The sequence below is a fragment of the Amborella trichopoda genome, chromosome 8 (genome assembly GCF_054954075.1).
Source record: "Amborella trichopoda isolate Santa Cruz 75 chromosome 8, AtrichopodaSantaCruz75HAP2 v2.0, whole genome shotgun sequence".
Taxonomy (NCBI): domain Eukaryota; kingdom Viridiplantae; phylum Streptophyta; class Magnoliopsida; order Amborellales; family Amborellaceae; genus Amborella; species Amborella trichopoda.
Genome location: NC_142343.1, coordinates 37,951,101 through 37,976,092, shown reverse-complemented (window position 1 = coordinate 37,976,092; position 24,992 = coordinate 37,951,101). Strand labels below are relative to the sequence as shown.

The window sequence follows — 24,992 nt, the reverse complement described above, 5'->3', positions numbered from 1 at the left end:
GCTTCGTAAGAGTTGGTTCAACATACTCGCTCTCAAATTTATCATAAATTTCACTTACAATATAGATTGACTCATACTCAGAAGCATATGAGTTAGTCGTGGCAAATAAAAGAATGTGTTTGCATATAAGGTTCCCCCTCTTCCAGTTGGCGTACTCATCTTTAATGACTTGAGATGAGTCGTCAATTGGACGACGAGGTCGGTCCTCAAATAGACTTCATGTAAGTTTTCTTCATAGAGCACAAATTTGATTTTTCTTTTCCATGAGACAAAATTGGTCCCATCAAACCTTTCGGTTTTCAGGATCTGTAAGATGAAGGTACGCGCAACCATATATTTATATTCTCAAGCAAAAATAAGAAGACTCTCCTAATGACAATTAAGTAAAACTAGCTTTAATACTAATGAAAGAAAAACTTATGTGATCTTTTACTAGGAAAATACAATTTTATGTTATTTTTTTTATATAAAAAATAATCACCTCTTATAATTTTGGCAACAAGATCACTCACAGATGGTCTTATTACAAACAATAGAAATTCTAAAAAATAAATAACACATCAATAATATAAATCTCAACTACTTGATGTCATTCATACAACCTAATATTGTGCTTGAGAATATAAAATACAAGAACAAACAAATAAAATAAAAGATACTGGAAATTACCTCAAACAAGCTTTTTACACCCCACACCGAGTCACCACATCCAATGACAAAGGATCTATGGTCTAGCTTCAATCTCGAACCGGGATAGCTGATTTTTTGCCAAACTATCTAACCATCTTTAAAATCTCTACTAAACATTAACCCCCAAAACTAACTTAGGCTTCCCTCTAATTTTTCCAACCCTTAGTTTCTTCTTAGGTTTACAGAGGAGAGAGAGAGTACTACCTAAGGTTTTGGATAGAGAAAGTTAGAGAGAGAAATGCAGAGAAGAGAGAGCGGGGTCTGCTCCTTTAGGAGAGAGAGAGGTGAGAGAGAGAAGAGAGCGAGAGAGGTTGTGTGTAGAGATTGGGGGGAGAGCACCCCTATTTATAGTGGATATTTAGGTTTAGGGTTTCTTAGGGTTTTCCCATAGTTTACCTATTTCATGATATTGAATCTAGATTGTTGATCAAGGTGACTTGTGGGGTGAGAGATATGAGTCATCATTTCTATAGATAGATCATCAACATTATGGAAGATGCTTGGACTATTATCCTCATTTCTTTAAACCATTTTCCCATCAATACATTTAAATAAAATAAATATCATGCATTCCATAAAATTGCATGATCCATGTCACATATTTTATAAGGACATGTCAATAATTATCAAGCAAATAAATACTACCAAATAAGATAAGGTTAATATTTCCCTTTCAAGATTTGACCACAAGCCACAAATCAAAGTTACTATATTTAATAAACTTGAACACAAAGCAACAAGAGAATCCAAGGGGTGGGGCGTGCCACCCCTTTGTGGCACATGTGGGCCCCCACCCACATGCCACATGGTGGGCCCATGTGCACTTTGGTCCCCCCATGGAATTTTATAAATAATTTTAAAATTAAACAATTTAATATATGAATTTTTATAATATTGTAAAATCAATAATTGTATTTTTATAAGTCCAAAAAACATAAATAAAATATCGAGAGATTAAAAACAATTCAAATAATAAAGCTAAAAACATTTCAATAATAAAATAAATACAATTAAATTAATATGATGAGAAAATGATCCACATGGTTTTAGGAATTTAATCTGTAATAATGGGGTACTTCACATTCAACTGTGGACTACATATCACATTAGCTTTATCGAACCGACCCAGTGTTTCCCATGACCCATAGTCCAAGCAAAGGCTCATTAGCGGGTCACCAAAGTCAGGTTGATGAATCAAGGGATCGCAATCCCAATCTGTGGATTATAGGTCCTCCCCTAGAGACGAGTCAAAGTCACCACGATCTGATGTGACCACAGCTCTATGGTGCATAAGGGTATCTCTCGCACATGTATACGCTTCACCCAAAGGTGGATATCTAGCTTTTCTGAACGATCTATCGATATGCATGCCGTGTGATGGAACATAGATGATATTTTGGCCTTCGTCTCAGTAGGCCTACCATCAGACACAACGACTCACTCATCTAGGCATAAGCTCCAACCTCACAAGGGCTAACCTAAAACCCTCATCGGTTTTATTCTTTATGCCCAAGTACGTTGGGTTTTCTAACCGACTGGCCTAGATCGATGAGCACAGTCCGATATAGGCAAACATCATGTGCTTAGTATGGTCCTCGAGGGATCACACTCCCACTGAGTTTATGTTTCCCTATAATAAAAATGTTTCAATAGACACTCATAAGGCCTTCAAAGGCCACATAAACCCTACATCCCTCTCTCCAACATTACACGAGTCTTGCACCCCAGACACCATGAAGGGATTGGTTTGCCCCAATACTCTCCAATCATTTCTATTCATCTCCAAGATCGACAAGAAAAAAATGATTTGGATTTTAAAAAAAGAGAAAATATCTCCATACCTTTTATTTTTAAGTTTCATTTCATAATAGATCCAAGGTTTTAAAAGATACTTTGGGGTATTAAAATTGTATATTTTATTTCTTCTAACCCCCTGATCTAATTTAAACCTGTTTTTTTAGGCTAAATAAATCTAAAAAGACATATTTTCTCAATAAAAGCTATCCTCCTAAATTTCTCAAGAAAGAGAAGGACTTCATAGAGGTGAGAGGTTAACGGGAGGAGAGGGAAAGGTGTTTGGAGAAATATGAAAGGAGGGAGAGATTGAGAGAGACGTAGGAAGATAGAGAAAGAGAGAAATTTGGGGTATATAAGTGAAGAGAGAGAAATGATTGGGTTTAGAATAACATGTATTTCTCACATTTGTTTAGGTTAAAACATAAGTTTAAAGTGACCATAGGGTTAGAAGATATTTTTTGAAACCTTGGGTTTATCAAAAAATGAAACTTAAACATAAAAGATATGGAGATATTTTTTTTAAAAAAAATGCTCTAAATTATTTTATGTGTCATGATTAAGTGATTAACATACATCCTAAGGTTCTTAGAAATCAAAATTATTTTTTAAAAAATGATCACAAGGTGAATGAATTCATTTAAAAAATGTTCTTGGTGTCTAACGTAGCTGAAAATTACCAGCTGCCAATATCCAACAAATATAGTTGTGTTTTAGAGAGAAACAAAAAACTACGAAAAAAATAGCAAAAGGAAGCACAAACAAAGGGAGTCGAGACTTCCTCACTCACCATCAAAAGTAAATAAGAGACGCATCTTGTCATTCTCTATCTAACTCTCTCTCCATACGTTATGTGAAAAACAACATCAAAACATTATTCGTCAAGATTCCCTAGTACAATGGACATCCCTTCTTTTTGTAGAGTTTCTTCCCTTTTATACACCGTCCCCTTCTCCTTATTTTTTTATTTTTTGTTAATTCAATGAGGAAGACTAGCCTCTACCAATTTTTAAAATAGTTTAAGATTTAATTTTTTTTATAAAATGTTAATGGGGTGGCATAGGTAGGAATGAAAACACCATGTGGTGACTATAATGTGAGGGTGCTACACCACGACCCTAGCCCCTTAAGATAGCTCTTAATATTTATTTCAAGTAAAGCAAAGTAAAAGATTTATTCTAAGTGAAACATGCTAAAGAAAAGGGTAAGTCAACCTCACAAAAGAAAAACATATCCTGTGAAACAAAACTTTACCAATATTTATTCCTAAGTTAAACATACTAAAAAAAAGGATAAGTCAACCTCACAAAAGAAAAAGGTACTTGAGAAACAAAACTTTCCTAAAAAACAACTCATACAAAGGACGTCCTTCTTTCTGTAGAAGTTCATCCAGTTAGGAAAAAGGCTTGGGTTTGATTGGTTAGCTTACAACTTCGTAATTCCATTCTCCTTCTAAACCTCCTTTCTAATTCTTAAAAGATAAAACTTTCTTCCAACTAGACAACTCTTAATATTTATTCCAAGTTAAACCTTACAAAAAAAAAAAGGATAAGTCAACCTTACAAAAGAAAAAATACTCTAAGAAACAAAACTTTCCTAAAAAAAGCAACTCAAACAATTTTTATAACGTACTAAGTCCCTTCTCCTTCTAAACCTCCTTTCTAATTCTTAAAAAATAAACTTCCTTTTCATAAGATAACTCTACAAAAAAGATTCCCTAAGAAACAAAAGTTTCATAAAAAAAAACAACTCATGCAAAATGCCCTAATAAACAAAAATTTCTTAAAAAAATTCATGCAAAATGCAAAAGAAAGAAGAAAACCGATCGACAAAAATAAAAGATTTATACTTATAAAAAAATGCATTTCTCTAAAACAGTAGACTTTATCAAACTAACTTAAAAGTCCTATTTTTAACATTTAATCCTAATAAAAAAAAAGTTTACCCACATCTCTAAAAATAAAATTAATAAAAATAAAATAAAAATCTTGTATCATCCAAATCTTTGATCTACATCAATGTCCCATCAAACCAGACATACAATAGGGCAATGTGGTCATACAAGACTACCTCGCATCTAAACAAATTATATGAGGCCTTGCTTGTTGGAAAAAGGTGGGGTGAAATAGGGCAAAAGATGCGTTTTTTTTTGGCACGCAGGAGCGCTTTCTCAATACGATATTTGTGTCCTTTTGATATTGTATTTGATGTGCATAAGGACAATTTGTCCTCAAAATACAAAAAACATAGAGGTTTCTTTTTATGTTCTAAAGCTCTATGTACCTGAGTTTGGAACCCACACACTAAACACTAAAGTCTTGATGTTTTCATATAAAATTTCTTATACTCCAATCCAAGGTTGTCATAATAACACGTGAAAAAACTAAAAACTATTAGCTAATTATTAATTCAAATTGCAGCATCCTTGTTTCATGGCTAGGGTCTTAATGTATCCATATAATCCCCTAGACTATTTACCTTAAGCACTTTTTAAACCAATGCTCAAACAACCATCTATTTTATTTTTGCAGCCCACCCAACGAAGAAAATATTTTTATTTAACATTAAGAAAAAGGATATTTTTGTTTTAGATGAAAATATCCTCAATGTAAACCCATAATTCTCTCTCTAAAAAATTGAAATAGTCTGTTTATAAGATGTTTATTTATCCCAAAAACATGAAATTCAAGATAGTTTTTCTCTATAAAATTTTTGAGATAGTAAAATATTTGGTATTGTAAAATATTTGAGATAGTTTCTCTCTCCCTTTGAAGAGAGAATTGTAAGTTTGGGGTATTTTTGTCCAAAATAAAAATATTTTCTTCTTTGGATGTGGCTGCAAAAATAAATAATATGATTATATTAGATGTATAGTTTAAAAGTATCGAAGAGACCATGATGGTCCAGGGTATACATAATTTTTCCTTATTTTTAAAATTTAAAAATAATCACGTATATTCTATATCCAATACTCAAGTCTCATAAAACAAGAATACTAAGTCCAAAAAATTATTTGAAAAACTGCCCGATCTAACCGGTAATCGCCTGGTTAGATCAAAACCGACCCTTTGCAGGTTCCGATTTGGGGCGGTTTTGGTGATCGGCCTGTATTTTAAAAATAAAAATTCAAAAAAAAAAATCTATAAAATTTCCAAAATAAAGAATTAGATTTTTACTTTATTTTTTAATATTTTTTACATTATGATAAATATTAAAAATTGTTTTGGTCATTAATATTCACTTTTAAAATTTATTTTTTATTAATTTTCAACTTCATTTGAATATGTTTTGCTTTAATCATTCTTTATATGTTTTTCATATTTTAGTAGATATTTTTTTGCATTTTTTTTTTTTTTTCAACAATTTTTTGGTCTCTTGTCTGGTTAGAACAGTTGAATCGGCCGGTTTACCAGTTAAGCCGGTTAAACCGTTTCTTGCCCATGTCCGATTAACCGTTCGGATTCGATTTTGCTGACACAGGTCCAAAATCTAAGGTTCGCGTCTTCGAGAGATCATGAAGTGGCTGATGAAAGAGGGCAGAGAGAGAAGTAGAGAGAAAATATTTGTGTTACGGACCTATGATGAATCTCTCAGCTCCACAAAACTCCCCTTCTCTGTATTATAATGATCATAGAACCCTACAATTTCAAATGGGTCGTCTCTTTTATACCCAAAATCCCCTTCTTCATAACCCAACCACTACTTTCTTTCTCAACAATTTCCCATTCTCACAACCCCTACATTCCCAAAAACCCTCACTCCACAATCCAACCCTCACTTTATCTTTCTACAAACGCCTTCTCTGACAACCCTAGAAGCCCTTCTCTCTTATCCCTGCGCCATGGCAACCACCTTATTGCACTTCATGCTCGATCCGGTCGAATTGACGATGCGCGCGGTGTTGCAGACAAAATGCCCATTAAAGACGTGGTCACATGGACCACACTCCTTAATGCCTTTGCGTTGCACTCTATGGTTGCAGATGCGCGCAAATTGTTTGATGAAATGCCTCAAAGAAACCAAATCACTTGGAACTCCATGCTCTCATGTTACGTGCGCCACTCCATGCTCCATGATGCCGATACCCTGTTTGAGAGCATGCCATGTCGTGATGTGGTGTCATGGACTATCATGCTTCAGGCCTATGCCTCTGCCAAATGTGTACTCGAGGCTCGCCGATTATTTGACAAGATGCCGGAGCGGAATGTGGTGTCGTGGACCGTTATGATTGGAATGTATTGTGACAGTGGTCAGGTCGATGAGGCGAGAAGGCTATTTGATGAGATGCCTGAGAGGAACGAGGTCTCATGGACTGCGATGGTATCGGGGTATATGCGCTCTGGGTTGGTGTGTGAAGCTCGGCGGTTGTTTGATGAAATGCCAGGAAAGTCGGTCATCTCATATAATTCGATGCTCTCGGGCTATGCTCGAGAAGGCAAAATTGATGAGGCTTGGGAGATCTTTCATGAAATGCCGGAGAAGAACACAATTTCTTGGAATACAATGATTGGGGTTTTAGCAAAAAGTGGCCTCATTGAAGAAGCAAGACTACTTTTCAATGAAATGCCCTTTCAAAACTTCCTTTCGACTACAAATATGATTTCTAGTTATTTTTCTGTTGGAAAAGTTGAAGAGGGTAAATTGCTTTTTGATGGGTTGCAAGAAAAAGGAACTATAACATGGAATGCTATGATTTCGGGGTACGAGCAAAATGGGTTGCCCTTGGAAGCCTTGATCATGCTTAATCAGATGCATTGTGCAGGCATGAAATGGAATTCTTCGACAGTCACTAGTGCTCTTAGCGCTTGTGGGAGCTTAGCAGTCTTGGGCATGGGTAAGCAGATTCATAAGCAAGCAATTTCAATGGGGCTATCCTCCAATATTTATGCAGGAAGTTCTCTCATAGACATGTATTTCAAGTGTGGGTGCATCGATCACGCCTCCGAAGTCTTTAATTACATGTCAAACCCCGATCTCGTGTCCTGGAATACAATGATTTCGGGTCTTGCATATAATGGACATGGCAAGTCAGCCTTGAAAATTTACAGTAAGATGAAATTGATGGGTTCTATCAAGCCCAATCACTCAACTTTCTTAGGTGTGTTATTTGCGTGTGGTCATGCAGGTTTGGTTGATGAGGGATTACATTACTTTGAGTTAATGAGGACAGAGGAGGGCCTTGAGCCAAGGACTGAACACTATGGGTGTGTGATCGATGCATTGGGCAGAGCTGGGTGGCTTACAGATGCCTATGCGCTAATAAGGCTCATGCCTTTTGAGCCTGAGGATAGCACATGGGCCTCGTTGCTTGGGGCTTGTAGGAACCATGGGAATTTAGAGCTTGGTTTGCTTGTTGCAGAGAGGCTTCGGAAATTAGGATCAAGTAATCCTGGGATCTATATATTGCTTTCCAATGTTTATGCAGAGGCAGGGAGATGGGGAGATGTGGGTTTTGTGAGGGAAGAGATGAGAGAGAGGTGCATGGTTAAGGAACCAGGGGTCAGCTGGATTGAGATCACTGGTACAGTCCATAGGTTTCTTGCTGGTGAAGAAACTCACCCACAAGCCCCTGATATACATGTTGTTTTAGTTGGTTTGAGTAAAGTGATGAGAGTTGGAGAGCTTTGAGAATCTCTGTTTACCTCAGGTACTCAGGGGCATGGCTATCTTGGACCACGATATTGTTGGTAAACTGGGTTTGGAACCATGGAGAATATGTTGTGGCATTTATACCTCCAAGCCAAGAGGCTGAATTCTTTATGAAAATGGTAGGTTAGGTTGTTCTAATTTGGTACATTTTAAATGCTTAACCGGGAACATACTGGATCTCTCCACCATCCACATTGGACTAAATGTCATGGAGCTTGAGTGGGCTCAGGTTGTTCTTTTTTTGGACATTTTAAATGCTTAACCTGGAACATACTGGATCTCTCCACCATCCACATTGGACTAAAGGTCATGGAGCTTGAGTGAGGTCCATTTGGTGGTATCCCTTCTCAAATAACCTAATGTACTAGGAGAAAAGATGTTTCTCTGAATTCCTTTGGTGAGTTTGGGAAGATATGGATATCTGGGGTCCAAGAAAGAAATGCATATTTTCATCTTGTTAGGTTTAGAGTTGTTTGAGCCGATGTATCATAGAGATTCAATCTTATTATTTCGAATAAGATGCTTCAATTGTAAATCTCCATTTATGTCGACAATTTGATGAATTTTTGGCACCAAAGATTGTAACATGGAAATGATTGTTGATGGATCATTGGAAATGAACATGGTGACTGTTGCCGACTTCCACAGTTTAGAGACACAGGCTATTTTCTAAAGTATGTGGCTCTTCTGTAAAAATCCTGGACAAAGAAAAAGAAAAGAGACGGTGATCTTTTCCAATGTTCCATATCTCTGGTTTCCAGATAAGGATAATGTATGTAATGTACTTTTCTCCTAGTTTGACTGGATTCCGTGAGGGAAACTGTCTGTTGTCATCCTTTTGTGTTGGAGGATCCATAGTTTCAAGCAATAGTTAGCCTAGAGACTGAAAAATGTCCATTGCACAAAATTTGGGAAAAGATATACAATAAGTCAATTGTAATCTATAGAAAAAGCCAATAAAGAGAAGAGAAAGACTCCATCACCATCCCAACCAAGCTTCGCTGATAATAACTCGACAGTAGGAAGTCATTGACTGATTGCCATTACCCAATGCAACTTCCCTAATCCCTTGCCCCTCAAAAAGTCTTGCCCCATCAGTTCCCTGTCTATGCTCTGGCATTTTTTCATTGTCACAAGCCCATGCAGTAAGTCATCGTATTGTATGCAGTACAGCAACAGGTGATGAATAACCAGAGATACTGTAAAGAAGTCCCACCATAGTATCCCCTATCTTTTCAATTTGAAATATAGAATTCGAAATTCACTGTTGTCCTCAGATGAAAAATGGTGGAGCATGTGGGAGTGGGTGGAAGTATTGACTCATGTCGAACTTCTGTGAAATAGAAGTACAAAGCGGTTTGGAGTGAGTAGCTGCAGCCAAAGCGCAAGCTCTCGGGCATAACCATGGTCAAAGACTGCCAAGGGCAGTTCCATGTTTTAATTACTACTAGTGAGTTTTGGCAGGAAATTTGAAATAGAACTAATTTGAAATCGTTCCAAACTCATGGATAAATTGAGGGAAAGCTCCATTTAAGCTTGTGTATTGATAAGACACGAAATCAATGGATTTCATGGCTAGTTTGGACGCGAAAGCAATGAATTTCATGATTAGTTCGCAAAAATCCTCAACTAATTAAGTTGATTTAGAAAACCATTTAAACCAGTTTAAATCTACTCTTTTCTCTCTTCATAAAGGATTGTGTAGTTTTATATGGAGGAACAGGGTTCTTTTTGGACTTTTGTAGCCCAGTTAAAATAAGGTTTGTGAAAGGCCCAAAGTCATGGTTTTAGGAAAGAAAAAAAGGGAGCTAGCCCTATTAGGGTTTTGGAAAGGAAACCCAGGTCTCCTTCAATGTGTGCTTGTGTTTTGCTTAGAAGTTTCTTTTTGAAGTCCCTACATCACATTGTGAGGAGAGTTTTTCGATGTGCATGTACACCATCTTACCATGAAAGTAAATTAAACACTTGCTCCTTTTGGCAGAAGGACAATATAGAAGGATTTTTTTGTTTCTTCTTAATCTTGGTATTCCCTTCCAAAACACTAGATGAATAATTTCAATTTATAAAACAAAGATTTTGAGTACCTAAGCACGTATATTGAATGTCCCGAAAAGTTGATGCATGATGTTTAATCCTGGGTTTATTTTTTTATTTTTTATGGTAGTCTCATAGTGTCCAATGTTTTTAGGGATTGTATACAGTGAGATCATTTGCCTTTGGTATAGGGAGGTCATAATTACTTATAGAACAATGATCCAATGCAACGGTTGTATCATAGTATAATGCAACGACACTTCTAGAAAACCATGTTTGTGGTGTTTGTATGACCCCAAATTTTACACACACATTCTCTTCATCTCAATAATCAATACTCCTAAAAAAAAAAGTTCAATTTGAACCCTAAATATGGTCAAAATGAGTCCCCTCCAAAAACGAATCTAGACCGTTCATTTTGTGAATTTCAATATCTTAGCCTTTATAAACTCAAAATCATTTTTTTCTTTTTTAACAATGTTCATCTAATGATAATAAAGCCATCCAAAAAAATTGGAAATGAAAAAAATCCTTCTAAGGCCTAGATCTAAGTATCTCACCAAAATGAACGGCCTATGTTAATTGGGCTCAAAAAAAATTGTTTAAATTGTGTTTTCAATTTGTTCTTTTTTTCTGATTGTTCATTAGATGCCATCAGATGATTTTTTAAGGTTGTTGCATTATAGTACTATACGACAGTTATATGAAATCATTGTCTTTACTTATAAACCATCCGATATGAAATCTAATAGCTTGGGTGTGTCACAAAGTTCGAAAAAATTCTTTTTGAACTTTGAACTTGATAGTGAAATAAATGCAGCCACCCAATTTCACATTCAATGATCAAGATTAATTATGACCGCCTTGCATCGAAGGTAAATGCTCTCATTATATTCTTCCCATATTTTTAATGATGATCTTGACTAAATTGCATCGCCAAAATTTGAGATCTGAAAATTAGTCCTAATGGGGGATTTTTACCGAGGGAGCAAGCATGCAATTTGCTCTCCATATCCACTTTTAAGTGGCATAAAAGTGGATATTGTTAACCATGGGAATGGAGAAAGATTGAGCTCCAAATAGTCAATGCCTGTAAAATGTATATGGGGCGACATATAATGGAAGCACTACATTTTTTGATCGAGAAAGGTGAATACGTGGTCGTGAACTCCATCAAAACTTTTGTTAGGCTGAGGGAGGGCATGTTTTGATGTACTCAATCATCGATAATTCATTGTTTTAATAAATTTGGAGTTTGATAATGTTCTTTATAAAGTTATTGAAGATAAACTTATGGGGAGTTGAACATATAAATTTAATTTTTTAAAAAAATTTATTTTATTTTATTTAAAATAACTTGATGGAAATCACTTATTTTTAGCCCAACTATGGTTGAAAATTACCAAAACTGTTAGGTAATTAAACTATATTATATATACTACAAGGTACATACCAGATAGCTAGCAATATAATATTATTCAAGAGTATATTAATTATATGATATATATAAAGCCGAGGCTCTAAACAATCGAATTAGAGCACACCTCAAAATTTTCATTAGAAGAGGTTGTTTTGATGCTGAAAGATCCTCAAATTGATTGTCTTGGCATCAAGATGCATGGACATGAGTAAAAAATGAATTTTAGGTTTTGAAAATAGTGCATCTTGTAATGCATTTTTAGACCGTCAATTTTCAAGATTTTCAAGTTTTCATAGGTATGCTCGACTTACACTATTTTTGAAGCTTTAAATTTTATAATCCGTAATGAAGATATATTTTAAGGCTATCACAAAGATTTTCAGTATTGAAACCACATTTCTCGATACTATTTGAAAGTGTGCTTTGCTTTGATTCTTTGATGTGTTTAAAGCCTCGGTCGGCCATATAAAAACCGCACCCATATTAATTTAAGATAAGATGATATATTCTAGATAATAATAACTATCATCCTACACATGCCCTAATAAAATGAATGCAATTCACTCATTCTATATTTTCCCAATTGACCCTAGGGTGAGTAAAATGTAAATAACGGTGGACCGCCAGACCATCAAATCTTTTCCTACCCAAATAGACTGTAAGGTGATTGCAGAAGAAAGTGGAGCACCATGTCCACGCTGGCCCAATCACAACCCCCAGTACCTTATCCATCAAATCCCGTCTCTCCTCTTCATCCACTGCCCAAATCCAATCCATTTCCTCACCTCCAAAATCAAAAAACACACACACCCCCTCCATCTTCTCCGCACAAAACAAACACCATCAATGGCTTCTTCCACCGCCTGTTTCTTGCGCCACCCCGCGCCATCTGCGCACCCGAGGGCTAGCCCATCGCACCGCGTGGCCGCCAAGGTGGGCCAGTTGGTGGTGTGCAGGGCTCAGAAACAGCAAGACACTGAGGAGGCTCAGGCCTTGACCGTGTCGCGCAGGTTGGCGCTCACTGTGCTGGTGGGCACGGCGGCGGTGAGCACCAAGGTGTCCCCTGCTGATGCTGCCTATGGAGAAGCTGGTAAGCAATGAATGAACCTAGAGAGAGCGATGGTTCAAATTGTGGTGTCTTTCATAGAGAGAAACTTAGAAATTGGGCTCAAGAGAACTTGAATTCTGAAGTTGGGTTGCCCATGGCATGTGTTTGTTGTGTGTGCAGCGAACGTGTTCGGGAAGCCGAAGACAAACACAGACTTCTTGCCGTATAATGGAGATGGATTCAAGCTGTTGATCCCCGCAAAGTGGAACCCCAGCAAGGAGGTGGAGTTCCCGGGCCAGGTACTCAGATACGAAGACAACTTCGACCCGAACAGCTACGTCAGCGTCATGGTCACCCCAAACAGCAAGAAGACCATCACTGAATATGGATCTCCTGAAGAATTCCTCGCCCAAGTAACTACTTCCAAGCCCCTCTCTCTCTGTATACCTTGAAACTTTTAGGAAAGTATACACCATTTAAGGAAGTTACATATATACTCTTGTCTTTTAGATTTCCAATCATTTCCAAGTAAGAGCGTCATTTAAAGTTCAAAAAAAAGATTGTGAAATTACGTGATGAGCCGCAAGCTCATAGCCAGGACTAATTGTGATCTCTTTATAACATAGGTAAGATACCATCCCAAAAACTTTTTATTAGTATTGATTTCTGTCTCTGTCTCATCTTTCTACCTCTTTCTCTATGTTCCTTTTTGACACTTACACTTGGATTACACACAGCATATATGTATCATGGACATGCATGTCCATAGTTTATATAGGGGTGCCGAGACACTAAGGTCAACATGATGTGTTTAATACAATGTTCGCAAAATCGAACCTGAACGGTTAATCGAACATGGCCCGGAAGCGGTTTAACTAGCTTAGTTAACCGGTAAACCGGTCAATTCAACCGTTCTAATCGGGCAAGTCGGTCAGTCAAGTCAAAAAAATGTTGAAAAAATAAAAAGATACAAAAAAAAAAATTACGGTTTGTATAGAGCGGAGGCTCTAAACCATCAAATTAGAGCCCACCTTCAAATAGTGTCCAGAAATAAGGTCTCAATACTAGAAAGTTTTGTGATAACCTTAAATTAAATTATATTTTTATCTTTGGTTATAAAATTTAAAGCTTAAAAAATAGTGTAAATCAAGCAGATTTAAGAAAACTTGAAAACCTTGAAAATTGACTGTCTAAAAAGGCATTACAAGATGGATTATTTCCAAAACTTGAAATCCATGGTTTTCAATTGTCCATGTATCTTGATGTCCAGATGATCAATTTGATAATATTTGGACATCAAAACAACCTCTTTTAGTGAACGTTTTGAGGTAGGCTCTAATTTGATTGTTTAGAGCCTAGGCTCTATGTAAACTTTTCCCAAAAAAACAATCTACTAAAGAATGATTAAAACAAAACACATTCAAATGCATATGAAAATTAATGAAAAAAGATGGATTTTAACATATCGATTATCGATTATCGAATTAAAGTGAGTATTAATAACCAAAACAATTTTTAATCTTTGTCATAATATAAAAAATATTAAAAAATGTATTACAAACCAAATTTCTTATTTTTGGGGAATTTATATATGTATTTTTTATTTTTTAAAAAAATTACTGGTCGATCACCAAAACAGGCCAAAACCGGAACTAGCCGGTTCCGATCTAACCGGACGGTTAGCGGTTAGATCGCCCGGTTTTTCCAACAACGGTCTAATTTGAATATAAGTCATCATTATACAAGTATAATGTCACCTAAAATTCAAACTGTTCTTTTTTTAAATAATGCATGTATGTCTTGTCTGTGATATGCGATACTTGTATTCCGATGAGCCGCTAAAACAAGTATTGCTCGCCCTCCAATGTTGCCGAAAGCATATTAGCTTCCATTTTCTCTATTTATCTTTATTTTATCAATTACTTTTAAGAGTTGTCATAAGCGAGTTCGGAAAACATAGACTGTTTAGTATGCTCATTATTTGTTGTAGAAATAAGGACTTGTTCAAGTTTATGGGCGCATACCAATCAAGCACATTAGCCTTATCTTTGCCTGACCATGTAAACTAACCTTTGATGGCCCCTTGCAGGTTGATTATTTGCTTGGGAAACAGAATTTTGGCAAAACTGATGCAGAGGTAAGTATTGATGCTTGAAAACATCAACCGTATTCTTAATTTTATTCTTAGTTTTGTGCAATTGGCTTATGGAGTTAGTTTTGATTGTTGAAGTTTTCATTAAATCACTCGATCTTATTCTCATTTTTGCGCAATTGCTCATGAAAATTTGCACACTAGGGTGGATTCGAGCCCGATGCTGTGGCCACTGCAAACATCTTGGAAACCGCAACCCCTGAGATTGATGGAAAGAAATATTACAGCATTTCAGTTCTAACTAGGACTGCAGATGGCGATGAGGGTGGCAAGCATCAATTGATTATAGCTACTGTGTCTGATGGCAAATTGTACATATGCAAGGCACAAGCTGGTGACAAGAGATGGTTCAAGGGTGCGAGGAAGTTCGTCGAGAGCACCGCAAGCTCCTTCAATGTTGCTTGAATGCTGATATCTTGAAAAGAAGAGATCCTCCTTCTAAAACCTAGACTAAAATATTCATCCCCCATGTTTAATAGTAATGTTGTGTATTCTTCGGGTTTTGGGCATCATAAAGGAATCCTCATGTTATGCTTTAGATGTTTTCTCAGGTCCCTATGTAAGAACGAATGTATGGCTTGTTAATGACCCCAATTTCAGAGTGAATCTATAGTTTCTGCAATCTCCATTTAGAATGTAGTAGAGTTCACAAGGTACATTGTTTAAGTTTCAATAGACCAATCTTTATGGGATAAGAAACTTTTAAGCAACAGGGAAGCATTTCTATTTGGGGAAGATAATTTAATACTTCAAAACATTGTCTTTCCAAGGCATCCATGCAAATTAGAAGCATCAAGGACTATAAATGTTATTTCATCCTTAAATTGAAGATTAACAAAATTGGCTGAGCCACATGAAGAAAATCAATAACCTGCAAATACATTTTTGAGCTTCAAAGATAGCTATGTTAGCATCAACAGTCTGTAGGCATCAGTGCATCAAACATACCACGAACCGAAGGGGGGGGGGTGACGGGGGTTGATGCAAAAGAAATGAGATTTTGAGATTGGAAACCCATGGAAGATTTTGACATTAATTCAATATTTTCCATCAAACTAAGGGCATTCGAACACAAGAGCCTAAATCTTTGGATTTTTTGGGTTAAGGATAAAGCTCTTTTAAAGTTGCTTTAGAAGATTGGTATGCTAGCTTGGTGTGATACTATTCATGGGTGTTTTTTACAATTTAAACTCTAGTTATTGGCAAATTGCCACCGACAACGGTGTTCCGTCGATAGCTTAAAGTCTATCATTGAAAATCAGAGATATTATTGGGGGCATTTATATATGCCTATTTTTTAGGGTGCCACCTATGTTTATGGATGCTTGTAAAGATGAGGCTGTGTGGGGCCATCAAGATATCTAAATCTAGAGGCCTAAATTCTCAAAGTTGTGAAAATGATATTTCTAGAATTGTCTTTGACTCTTTATTGTAGATCATTCAACCCATTATTTGTGAAAGAAAGTGGTAACTTAGGCCCCATATTTTTTGAAATTATCGGTTAGCATCATTGAGAAGATATGAGGATTTATGGGTTCACTGATAGTATGACTATTGATAAAGTAGAATAATATACCATAATTCGTATAGCCGACCCCAAATAATTAGAAAAAAATTCTGATGATAATGATGATGATGATCAATAACTTCATTGCTTAATATGCATAAAGTTTACTTTTTTTAATAGTATTTCAAACGCATGTCAATCCCGAGTATGTGAAAATAATATATCTAAGCAATTATTTAACTAGGGAAACTGTTGGACACACTCCATGTGATAAGGCTAACCTAGAGGGTGCGATTAGCCTAAGGCCTAGGCTTTAATTTAGAGTGTACCCGTACCACAAAACCAGCCAAAAAAAAGTAGTTTTGATGCCAGTAACCCTTGTGGTAACCTGACAGTGTAATTTCATTTCTAGTTATCAAATTTGAAGCTTCAAAAATATTTTAAATCTGACTAATCAGTAAATACTTGAAAATCGATAATTTAGTTAATATGTTATAATGTACACAAGTTTTAGCGCTTGAATTTTTATTTTATTTTTTTATTTTCATTTTTTTTAAAATCATAAGCATAATTTTTGAGATTGAGGTGATTAATTTCAAAAAAACGTTTAAGCACCAAAACAACACTTTTTGACAGGGTTTTGAAGTGTCCCCTACTTCTCATGTAAAACGTAAGCATTATACTTCGGTAAAGGAAATGGAGTCGTAATTTAATCTGGCCTTCGACTAGAATTAGAAAAGTGGTGACCATCCAGGTCATCTTGTTTAGCCTACAAATAAGCGGTCTTTCAATTTGACTCAATGTTGTCAGATTCGCTTCATAGTATTTTTCAGTTTGGTGATAAAAATGAAGCAATTCGGTGTTTCGGCCGATCCGAGAGAAGACTTTGGACTTTTTTTATTTAATATAAATAATTAGATATTTATCTATAAAATATATATATAGAAAAAATTAATGTTTATATAGAGCTATGGCCCTAAATAATCAAATTAGAGTGCACCTTAAGAATTTTACAAGAAGAGGTTGTTTTGATGCCCAAATATCCTCAAATTGATGACCTTAACATCAAGATGCATGGACATGAGGGACAAAGATGGATTTCAAGTTTTGGAAATAGTGCATCTTGTAATGCATTTTTAGACCGTCAATTTTCAAGTTTTCATAGATCTGCTTGATCTACACTATTTTTGAAGCTAAAGATGAAAATATGTTTTAAAGCTATCACAAAGATTTTCAGTATTGAAACCAAATTTCTCGACACTATTTAAAGGTGCGCTTTACTTTTATTGTTTAGAGCCTCGGCTCTATACAAATCGCACCCTAAAAATAATGGAAATATTTTAAAAAAAATAAAAAAAATAGAAAAATTTTATATAGCTTCGGCCGAATCGACCCGAAGCAAACTTGAATCTGACCGAAACAGTAGCAACAAGCTTCGCTTCACTTCAGTCTAGACCTAAAATCCGAAAGCTTCTGCCTCTGTAGCTAAAGCGAAGCGAATTTAACGATACTAGTTTGACCTGCACATAATCAGGGCAATGCACACCACCCCTAGGAGTGAAATGAAAATAATGAGAAAAATTTACGTTCATGTGCCTTAAATATTCATTATTATAAAAATTCTCTAATTTTATCTCTTCTATTTACTGGTCTCTTTTTTTTTTTTCAAAATTCCTACTTTAGATCTGTTTAATCTGAAGTCACATTAAAATACTTGATTTCAGACATTGAAGGTCTATTTCTAAAACTCATGAGAGCGCTTCACACAGCAAATTTTTACTTTCTTCCAAGTTATCTGGATTTTTTTTAATCATGGTTACCTATACATGTGATGGCGAGTTATGAATGGACATGATACTGATACATGATATGAATTGGTAAAAATTGGGAGCCAAAAACAAGTTTAGTGAAAAAGAATGGTCAGGGTGGTCCTCCATAAGTTTACTTTGGACTTTTAATCTCCGAAATTATGGGATTTGAAGGTGTGAAGTCATGTTAGAAAAAATCTTCTGGACTTTGGTCCAAAGTTCTTGTCACTAGGACCTTGAAGGTCTGAAGGGGGTAGAAAAAAGGAAAAAGAAAAAAGAAAAAAAATATATATAAATTCAAAAAAACAAAAATCAGAGGGTATTTTTATAAGGAAAGCTTTTTATGTTTCCCTACAACATAGAAGTTCTATCTTCTCCTTATCATCCAGCCATCCATTGTTTATCAAGAGAGCCACTCACCGTTTGATCTTAGATCCAACATCTCAAAGTATTTTATTTTTATTTTTTTAATACAAATTTTCTAAATATGAAATTTGGTACGTGTCATCTTCTCATTGGGGGTGCACCTATTAAAAATATTAACAATAATTTTTCGATAAAACACAATGACCAAAATACCCCTTGAATCTTTCAGGGGTATTTTGGTCATTTTATTTTATTGAAAATATTTTTTTTATATTTTTTATTAGTGCAAGTTTAATAGAGGAATGGACATCCAAAATTTAGTGTCAAAATAGTTTATAGAAAAAAAAAAACTAAAAATAAAATAGTGTAGAGACGTGACATTGTGATTGGGGCAATCTCAGCCCTCCATTCAAAAATGGAAGGTTGGATAAGAGAGAGGATAGAACTTCGGGGGAACATAGAAAGCTTTCCTATTTTTATAATAGGAGGTTAAGAGGGCATTAACATAAATATCTCATTTAATAACCATACCATATATTACATGAAAAAAAAAAAAAAAAAAAATGTTATTATATTTTGGAAAATTTATGTAAGGATCAAATTTCAACACCTTTGTTACAGAATAGGCCATGTTTTTGCATAAATTATACAGAACATCCCTCTCCCCCCCCCACAATTTATGTAAGGATCAAATTTCAACACCTTTGTTACAGAATAGGCCATGTTTTTGCATAAATTATACAGAACATCCCTCTCCCCCCCCCCCACCCAACTCCACCCCCCCCCCCCCCCCCCCCCCCCCCCCCCCCCCCCGCCGCTCAAGAATTGCCCATTGTGGGGAATCTCATGAGTGTTTGGCCATCACTATTCGTAGGGACCCTTCTGGTACTATCAAAGGGAACAACCACACTATTCGGTGTTTCTGATACTAGACAGCTCAACTTCTTACGTTGTTCGATATTAGAAAAACTAAACTTAAAATAAGTAATCATTGTTATTTTAATTCTTATTAATTAATTAATATGATAGAATTTAAGTAATTTAATTAAATTTATTTATCTATTATTTTATTTATTAGTATTTGTAGTTGAATGTATTTTATTTTTCAATAGATTTTCCTCTATCTTTTAATAGATTTTCCTCTATCTTTTATTTTTTTATTTTTAATTTTCTATTACTATCTTAGTTAGTTAGTTCAGTTAATTTTTTATTCTAATTCTAAACTTTAAAAATAGAATTAAAAATCTAATTAAATATTTTAGAATAGAAAAAATATTCTATTATGCTATTCAAGATATTTTATTGAAAAATAAAATAATTCAAATATAAATAACAATAAATAAAATAAGAAATGAATAAAATTAATTTATTACATACTAATAGAAAAATAGTGAGAATTAAAATAATAATAATAATTACTTATCCGGTATTTCTAATATCACACAACTTACAGTCTGATATTAGAAATACCAAACAACAGGGCTATTGGGTGTTTCAAATATCATACATGCTCTGAGTAGGGAATTTTTTTTATAAGTTGAACTGTTTAGTATTAGAAACACCAAACAATGTGGATGTTAGGTATTAGTAGTATCATAACCTTTGCATGATTTCCCACCTATCCAGTGTTGAAAATGCCGGACATATGGACAATTCTAGAAAAGAAAAAGGAGCCACAAGGTAGGGTCGTCTCCGAGTAATTTTTGTGAAAAAATGTGACCCATTCTATAATATAAGCGTCGAAACCATGTTTGTATGTAATTTTTCCTAATCTTGTTAAAAAAAACCCCCTAAAAAGGTGATTTGAAATAATGATATCAATTGGTATAAAAGCCTTCACAGCGCCTTTCGTGACACTTTATAGAGGCTTGGTCTCAAAAAGTGCAACAACCATGCTTTAGTGTGGTAACTTGAACACACTAAGGAGAATTTGGAGGTCACTGACCAATTATATCATACGCTTGCCCATGCTATCTATTTAGAGATTTAAAAGCCTTCCAAATAAACCTAAAAATGATATTTTTTAAATGAAATATTTGAGTTATTGATTTTTAGGGACCGTTATTTTATTTATAGATAGATGGTTTCTACCTTGATAGACGCAAATGTAAATATACATCCCCCGACACATAAACTACATTTTTCCAATAAGTAAAGGCAAATTGTTTCATGTGGGTTGGCCCGCGTGACTATATATGTGGTCCAAAAATTGTAAAGCATCCATATTAAATACGGATGTAAGTAGGTGTTCCATCTAAAAGCAATAGAAACTAACGGTCCAAATGTTTTCTTACTTTAATTATTATTTTTAATTTTTAAAATTTACTTATTTTTTCATATTCATGTTCTCCATGTTAGAGATTACGTATCTTTAAAAATTAAATCCAAAAATCCATCCAAACGATACATTTATAGGCCCGCATTTCTACATATGTAGGCTTAGCCACGTAGAAACTGGGTCCATAAGTAACTTTTGACCGGAAAAGATGAGAGACAAACTCCAAAAGAGATGAAGAAGAGAAACTAAAAGCATATAAGAAAGGAGCCATGTATAAACTTTGGGGAGAGTTGTTGATTTAAGAGGAAAACTAGCTAACTGGCGTGATGCTCTAATTTTTAAGGAATTTATTATTATTTAATTTGAAAAAAAAAATATATATATATATATATATAAAACTATTTTTTGCCATGATGAAGCACTTGGATTTTTTCAACTATTCATAAGATATATATAACTATTTTTGGCCATGATGAAGCACTTGGATTTTTTCAACTATTCATAAGATGTGTCCTATTTATAACATCTAATAGACACAACAAATAGTAAGTTTCTCATGATGTGTATCTTAATCATGCAATCAAAGTTTATATTGATTACTTTAATCATAACCATTGGATAAAGAACAAGAGTGACATGTTACCCCTTTAAAAATAGAGTCCACGTCATGTATAATAAATATCATTCAGAAAAGGGCCAAAACAGAAAAGGAAAAGCAAAGAATCCATCATGCGTGGATTGAGTTGGTATATAACATAACCTGAATTTTGGGAACTCAAAAATTATGTTAATGGTATTGTTAGAAATAAATGTTATATTTCCGTTTTTAGTAAAATTATGAGATTTTTTTTTACTGTTCTAAATATTTAGATATTGTAAAATTTATGTGCAAATGATTGCCTCATTATTTGAAAAACTGATATTTCTGTACTTGATTGTAGTATTGCTTATGAAATGATTATTTGTGAATTGGCCATTCCATAAATTGTAATAATTCTGTATTTAATTTTGGATTTTCATAATATAATCCGTTTATCATGTTACATTTCAGGAATGCCTTTTAGAATAGCTATCTTTCAGAAATTATTGCCAAAATGTTTGACTGGTTATTTACAGATATTTCAATGAAAGTGATTATTTAAATTGCTTCAAGTTAATTTTGGTTAATGATTTCAATGATATTTTGTATATATGATATTGATGCTTTATGATGTTAAAAGAGTTTCAGATATTATTTAAGTATATTTGGGCCCATCTAGGACGCTAATGAGATATTTGGACTTATCCAAAAAGCTGGTGGGGTATTTGGACTCATCTGTTACGTCAGTGAGGTATGATTGGACATGCAGGGATTATTTGAGCCCATCCAAGACATTGGTGGGATATTTGGATTCATCTGGTATGCCGGTGAGGTATGATTTGATTATTTGGACCCATTCAAGACACTGGTGGGGCATATAGGTGACCTATTTGGGATGCCAGTAGGGTATTTTGTGAAATCTTTTGAATGATGCACTGATGTTAAAACATTTATATGTATTTTAATCATTTGGATTATGTTTAACTGTGCATTTGTGAAAGTGATATTGTTATTCATAAATGCTTTTGCTCACATTGTTTTTAATAGACCTCTCTTTTGCAAGTACTTATATTTTCCAACCATGATTATTTTTTAGGATCATAATGATCACCTACTATGTAGTCAAACTCCTCAAACTACAGTAAATATTTTTTTAGGGTAATTGCAGTTTCATAGTTCGAATGTATGAAGAATTTGTAGACATGATTGACATTTCCTTTTGTAACTTTGGGCTCAAACGCACCATTATAATTTTTGTTCTATCAAGAGATGTATATATCTAGCCCTTCATGTTAATACAGTTATGAGCAAACTTTGTACATATTAAAATTACACTATTTGGTGCAATATGAATATACAAGTATAGATCTAGCCCTTCATGTTAATACCAGTTGTGAGCAAACTTTGTATATATTAAAATTATACTATTTGGTACAATACGAATATACAAGTAGAAATTTTAAATTTGTTCTATAAAAGATAGTATAAGAATAGCCTGTCGCACCTCAAGAATGTTAGTAAACTTGGGGTGTGACATGGTCACTATTTCAGAATTATCTTAATCACTTTCGAAAGGCCTCCCTCATCTTGGAATCACAATAAATAAGATTTTCATGCATTCATAAGATTAAGTTTGAATTTCACTGTCGAATTTTAATTTTTTTAAAAAAAAATTATAGCAATTTTTAATATTTTATTTTTAAATTAACAGATTTTTATTTTTATTTTGTTTTTCAATTTAAAGTAAGGAATATGAAACGCAATGGATATCTTGACTACGCTAATATCCCCTAAATTACAGATATTCAAAAAATCCCTCTCAAGTGTACATTTTCATGTGCATACCTTTTTTTTATTTTATTTTTCCAAATTGCGCCTATTTTGGAAATTGAAGGTTTGGAATTGAGTTTGAGGTTTCGAACAACTTCGGACCTTCAAGATTTAAATTATGTTCATGGGAAAAAATATTATATACAATATATAAATATCTTATATTATATTATATATTATATATGGTATGTATTTATTATATTATATATTATGTAAATATTTTATATTATATTATATGTTATATATAATACAAATACATATTAAAAATATATATAAAATACATTATATTCTATATTATATTATTATATAATATATTTATATTGTTAATATATATATGTTATCAAATACAGTATCAAGAGCTTATTTAAACATTCTAGAACAAAACATACATACCAGAAAATTATCAAATATACCAAGAAATTATTTAAACTTTTCACAACAAAACATTTAGCTTTCCAAAAAATATTTAAACATTTCAAAACAAAATATTAAACTTTCCATAAAATATCTTTCAGAAAAATAATAACATCCTAAACCCATATACTTTGGTTAAACCAACATCAGTAAAAGCTACAAACCCCTTACGTGATTCCGTGAGTAAAAAGATACTTGAAGTGATTCTATAATCTCCTAAAACAAAGATACTTGAAGTGATTCTATAATCTCCTCAACCAAATGATTCATCTCTATCTCCTTTTTCAAAGAGAAAAATAAATATCTTCCCATATCATGACCTTGAGATCGTAGATCCTATTTGAAACTATGACATGTCATAATTTGTTCAACAAATCTCCTTTTTTCTACTTTCACGGGTATTTTCAAATTAAATAAAAAACAATAAATAGAATGTTAAATAGTTGATTTCACATAGATATTTAAATAAAAAGAAAATATATAACAAGACCATTCATTTTTTGTTACAAAGTGGTCATAATTAATCGTGGCGGTTGGATGTGAAAATGATTTGATAAGGTTGCAATCCTATCAAAATAAGTAAAGCCTCACCTCATAACTCATCGAAATTTACAATTCAAGTATTGGAAAACCTTTGCACCGATCATCTCGGCTTGAACGTTACGGTTGTGAAAAAAATTAGGATTTCACGTTTTTAAAATAGTATATACTGTGACAAATTATCTAGACCATTCATTTAATTGTAAAAAGAAGTGTTCACGTATCTACAAGTTTGTATCTTTTTTTTGAGTTTCAAATTTTATCATTTTTATTGGAAATTGATTTTAAAGCTATCATGAAGACTTTTTGTTGTTGATAGTGTTTTTTGGATGAAAACTTGAAGTGAGGCTTTATTGTGTTTTTATAAATCCCGGGTCTTATGAAAACCTCATCTTTATTTTTTTTGATAAATAAAAAAAAGCCTCATATTTATTCGATTAAGGTAGAATTTGTTTTTTTGAACTTTGTGGCATGAGATTTACCATCTTACCTACGAGTGACTTATACAATGTTTCCAAAATAAAAATAAATAAATAAAATAATAAATTTGTGCGCTTCGAGATTTCCAACTCTCATGGGTCTCTACTGATTCTACTGTACCACTTATTTCTCTCGTAGATTTTTTACTCCTTTGTTCTCCATACTTCAAAGAAAAAGAAGTCCCAATTCTTCCCATCTGTAAAGAGGGCTAAGCCCACATGCTAATCCTTGCTTTAATTTTGGGAAGGATATGAGATGTGATATATATCACTCTTTCCATAATAATCTATGAGTTTCCTATTGTACATATCTCTGTTTTTTCGGTTTGAATATCTTCTTTTGCGCACACCAGAAAAATCTCTTATTTCGGATAAATTTCCCTTGCTTTAATTTTGGGAAGCA

At 33.9% G+C, this 24,992-nt stretch overlaps 2 protein-coding genes across 2 annotated transcripts; both read left to right on the top strand.

The window, feature by feature from the left end:
* The first annotated feature begins 5,941 nt into the window (after positions 1-5,941).
* Positions 5,942-8,772, top strand: LOC18433407 (uncharacterized). Its single transcript, XM_011624846.3, has one exon. It carries the CDS (start codon positions 6,109-6,111, stop codon positions 8,110-8,112), a length of 2,004 nt encoding a protein of 667 aa, XP_011623148.2. The 5' UTR covers positions 5,942-6,108; the 3' UTR covers positions 8,113-8,772.
* Positions 8,773-12,370: 3,598 nt separating this feature from the next.
* On the top strand, positions 12,371-15,409 carry PSBP-1 (photosystem II subunit P-1). The gene is made up of 4 exons (XM_006843497.4): positions 12,371-12,677; positions 12,816-13,048; positions 14,725-14,772; positions 14,932-15,409. Exons 1-4 carry the CDS (start codon positions 12,434-12,436, stop codon positions 15,190-15,192), a joined length of 786 nt encoding a protein of 261 aa, XP_006843560.2. The 5' UTR covers positions 12,371-12,433; the 3' UTR covers positions 15,193-15,409.
* Positions 15,410-24,992: the final 9,583 nt, after the last annotated feature.

What these genes read in the sequence shown, in the direction of transcription:
- PSBP-1 (XM_006843497.4), top strand. Translation starts at nt 12,434, where the DNA reads ATGGCTTCTTCCACCGCCTGTTTCTTGCGCCACCCCGCGCCATCTGCG. An exon ending in TGCTGCCTATGGAGAAGCTG is followed by an intron (nt 12,678 to 12,815) that starts GTAAGCAATGAA and finishes TTGTGTGTGCAG; the next exon opens with CGAACGTGTTCGGGAAGCCG. An exon ending in CTGAAGAATTCCTCGCCCAA is followed by an intron (nt 13,049 to 14,724) that starts GTAACTACTTCC and finishes GGCCCCTTGCAG; the next exon opens with GTTGATTATTTGCTTGGGAA.
- LOC18433407 (XM_011624846.3), top strand. Translation starts at nt 6,109, where the DNA reads ATGATCATAGAACCCTACAATTTCAAATGGGTCGTCTCTTTTATACCC.